Below are 3,188 nucleotides of genomic sequence, written 5' to 3' on the forward strand. Positions count from 1 at the left end.
GGTGTGTGTGCAGTGTCCATAGTCAGGCACCTGGTGTCTGTGTGTGGTGTCTTTTATGAGGACTGTCTGTGGTGTGCCTGTTTCCTTTCCTCTTCTCTTTGTTCTGGAGATTGGGGGTGGGAATCATGTGTGTGTATGTCTCTGTGTGTGTGTGCCTCTCCGCTGCCTCTCGAGCAGCAATGGTGAGAATCTCATAAAGACTTATGACCTGGTCAGACACATCATTGGCTGCTGCCTCCCAGCTAGGTAGTGTTCTAGGTGAGCCTCAGCTCTGTACTGCATGCTTGTGCACCCCATTAATACTGCTTAGGTGTGGGATGTCAACAACTTTCATAAATACAGTTTTAAAGAGTAGCTACGAAGTCCAAGGGACTCCATATGTTAAACACTGAATCACTTTCCATGTCTAACACTAATCCTCTGAGTGAATGGCTTATGCTATTTCTCCATTTTCAAAATAAAATTAATGAGTGATCTTTCCACCCAAATGTTATGAAGATGAAAAATAGATAAGGAACTTATCTGTTTAGGAACTTAACTTTGAGTCACTGCCCAAAGGTTATGTATTTCATAAGATTATATATGTCCATCATCCTCATCAATTTAGACCGTGAAACCCAATATGGACAGGTTCAGAGAACCACCATATAGGGCTGTCCATGCATGCTTCAGCATTGCCAGGGCACAAATTTCAATTTCATATATGTATATAAGACATACATATAAGTGTGCTAAGTCAAAATATAAAAATTATTTTAAAAGTCAGAGAATAGTAATGTTACTTGAAGTCCTTTACTGCCACCTGGTGGCCACTGATCACATTTTGTCTTTTAGGTAAATTTGGATAGCCAGCAGTTTCTGAATGACCTCCGAAATGATATTGAAAAGAAAATAGGCTTCGATGCCATCATGAGGGTTCGTACCAGCACAGGTAACTACCATTTACATCATCTCACGTCCCCGCTGCAGAATTATTCTCTCTCTAAGTAACCGCAAAACAAAGAACGGCGAAGTTCAGATAAGCTAATGTTCCTTTCTTCCGGCCCTTTAGGTTTCAGAGCCACCGATTTCTTTGGAGGCATATTTATGAACAACACCACGGATGTAGAAATGGCAGCCATCGACTGTGACAAGGCCGTGACTGTGGAGTTCAAGCACGATGACAAACTCAGTGAGGACGCTGGAGCCTTGATCCAGGTGCTGCGCTACTCTCGTCATAGAGAAACGGGACTCTCCTTCTCGACGCAGGAGTCTTTAGTGCACTCTTGTGTGGCTCACCCATAGATTGATACACACACACACACACACACACACACACACACACACACACGCTGCTTCACGCGACATGGCAATGATTAGCCCAGCAAACCGATGTGAAGCGTCCGACATCAGCAGACTGGTCCCCGTGGAAGTGTCTGTGTCCAAGATTCTTGCAGTCATATGACCCCACCCTAATGAGTTCATTTTAGTTAATTCACCCTCTGCAGGTGCTACCTCCATGCTCTTCCCTAAGGAAGAGCGTTATCTGTTGGCGTCCGGTACCAGATGGTCAGCCCTGAAAACATACATATGTAACATTATATGGACTGAACAGGTTGTATTTAGGGATAAAGAACATATACATGCAATAACAATTAGTGAGATAAGAGGCCATGAATTTGAAGGAAGGTGTGGAGGGGTATATGGGGGGATTTGAAGAGAGGAAAGGGAAGGGAGAAATGTTGTAATTCTATTAATCTCAAAAATAAAAAACTATCATATATATATGTATATATATATATATATGTCCTACCTCCAAATAAAGTCATTTTCTAAGGTGTTGGGGGTTAGAACTTCAGCATACAGGGGCTGCAGTTTAGTCTCTATCCTACACATGCAAATAGGATTAGGTTAGCTTGTCTGGACCTGGTCCAGTAATACCCATGCCTCAATGTTGCTTCTGCAGTGTGCTGTGCTCTACACGACCATTGGCGGTCAGCGAAGACTCCGGATTCACAATCTCGCCTTAAACTGCAGCACCCAGCTGGCAGACCTTTACAAGAGCTGTGAAACAGATGCCCTTATCAACTTCTTTGCCAAGTCAGGTAACATCTTGCTAACATCGTAGCTCAGTGATTCAGTCGAGATTCACTGGGTGACCAGGCAGAAGTTGGAAAACACTTCTTGTACTATGGTGGTACAAGAACCAGTAAAGTCAGCTGCGGGAGAGTGGCACGCACCTTTAATTCCAGCACTCAGGAGGCAGAGAGGCAGGCGGATCTCTATGAGTTTGAGGCCAGCCTGGTCTACAGAGCTAGTTCCAGGACAGGTCTCAAAGCTACAGAGAAACCCTGTCTCGAAAAACAAAAACAAACCAGAAAAACCAGTTAAGTCAAGGGTTGAAGAATGGTCAGCACCTACCAGCTGTAGTGGGCGAGACAAGACTTTCCAGGGCCACAGATCTGCCTTGAGTTTCCTTGCTAGTAAAGGGTATAAGGTGAAATTTAGGAGTGTGTGAATGTGCCCTCTAGCACCAGTGACTTGCACCAATGTTGGTTATCTGTGCCCTGATCACAGAGAAGCAGGATGGATGCTTTCTCTGGCTTACCTTCTGAAAGTCTGTACTTAAGGTATGGAGGAGAGCATTTCAGCCTGCAGACAAACAACAGGCTGGCCTGTCTTTTCTGTGTATAGAACTCTATTTCTAGTAGTCTCAGGATAAATCTGGGTCGATGTAACCCTTTGCTGTAATTAGACCATTGTCCTCCGTTGCCTAGATCATCCATCCTACGTACTCAGAAGAGGGCCATTAGCAAGAACACCACTCTTGTTTGGTTGTCTCAAGATAACAGCAACTTGTTCTTTGTTATTATGGAGATCAGTTTCTAAAGCTTTCACATCCTTCCTATTTGTGGTTTTGTGCTCCTAGCCTTTAAAGCAGTTTTGAACCAGCCTCTGAAGGTCATCCGGGAAATTCTAGTTAATCAGACTGCCCATATGTTGGCGTGTTACCGGAAGCACTGTGCCAGTCCGTCTGCAGCAAGCCAGGTGAGTTCCCGGCTGGTCTGAGCAGCCAGCATGTGCAGGGCAAGTGTGTGCAGCTGCTGCAGCTCTCATGTGCAGAGCGAGTGTGTGCAGCTGCTGCAGTCAGCATGTGCAGAGCAAGTGTGTGTAGTTGCTGCAGTCAGCATGTGCAGAGCGAGTGTGTG

General features: G+C 45.0%; 1 protein-coding gene across 1 annotated transcript in view; it reads left to right on the forward strand.

The window, feature by feature from the left end:
- Positions 1 to 3,188, forward strand: part of Sec24d (SEC24 homolog D, COPII coat complex component) — an 86,602-nt gene that overhangs the window by 74,168 nt on the left and 9,246 nt on the right. The window contains exons 16-19 of the mRNA XM_005357230.3: positions 835 to 931; positions 1,052 to 1,197; positions 1,946 to 2,084; positions 2,909 to 3,027. Coding sequence (XP_005357287.1) covers positions 835 to 931; positions 1,052 to 1,197; positions 1,946 to 2,084; positions 2,909 to 3,027 — 501 coding nt within the window. The remainder of the gene's footprint in view (positions 1 to 834; positions 932 to 1,051; positions 1,198 to 1,945; positions 2,085 to 2,908; positions 3,028 to 3,188) is intronic.

The sequence above is a fragment of the Microtus ochrogaster genome, chromosome 21 (genome assembly GCF_000317375.1).
Source record: "Microtus ochrogaster isolate Prairie Vole_2 chromosome 21, MicOch1.0, whole genome shotgun sequence".
In the NCBI taxonomy this organism is placed as follows: domain Eukaryota; kingdom Metazoa; phylum Chordata; class Mammalia; order Rodentia; family Cricetidae; genus Microtus; species Microtus ochrogaster.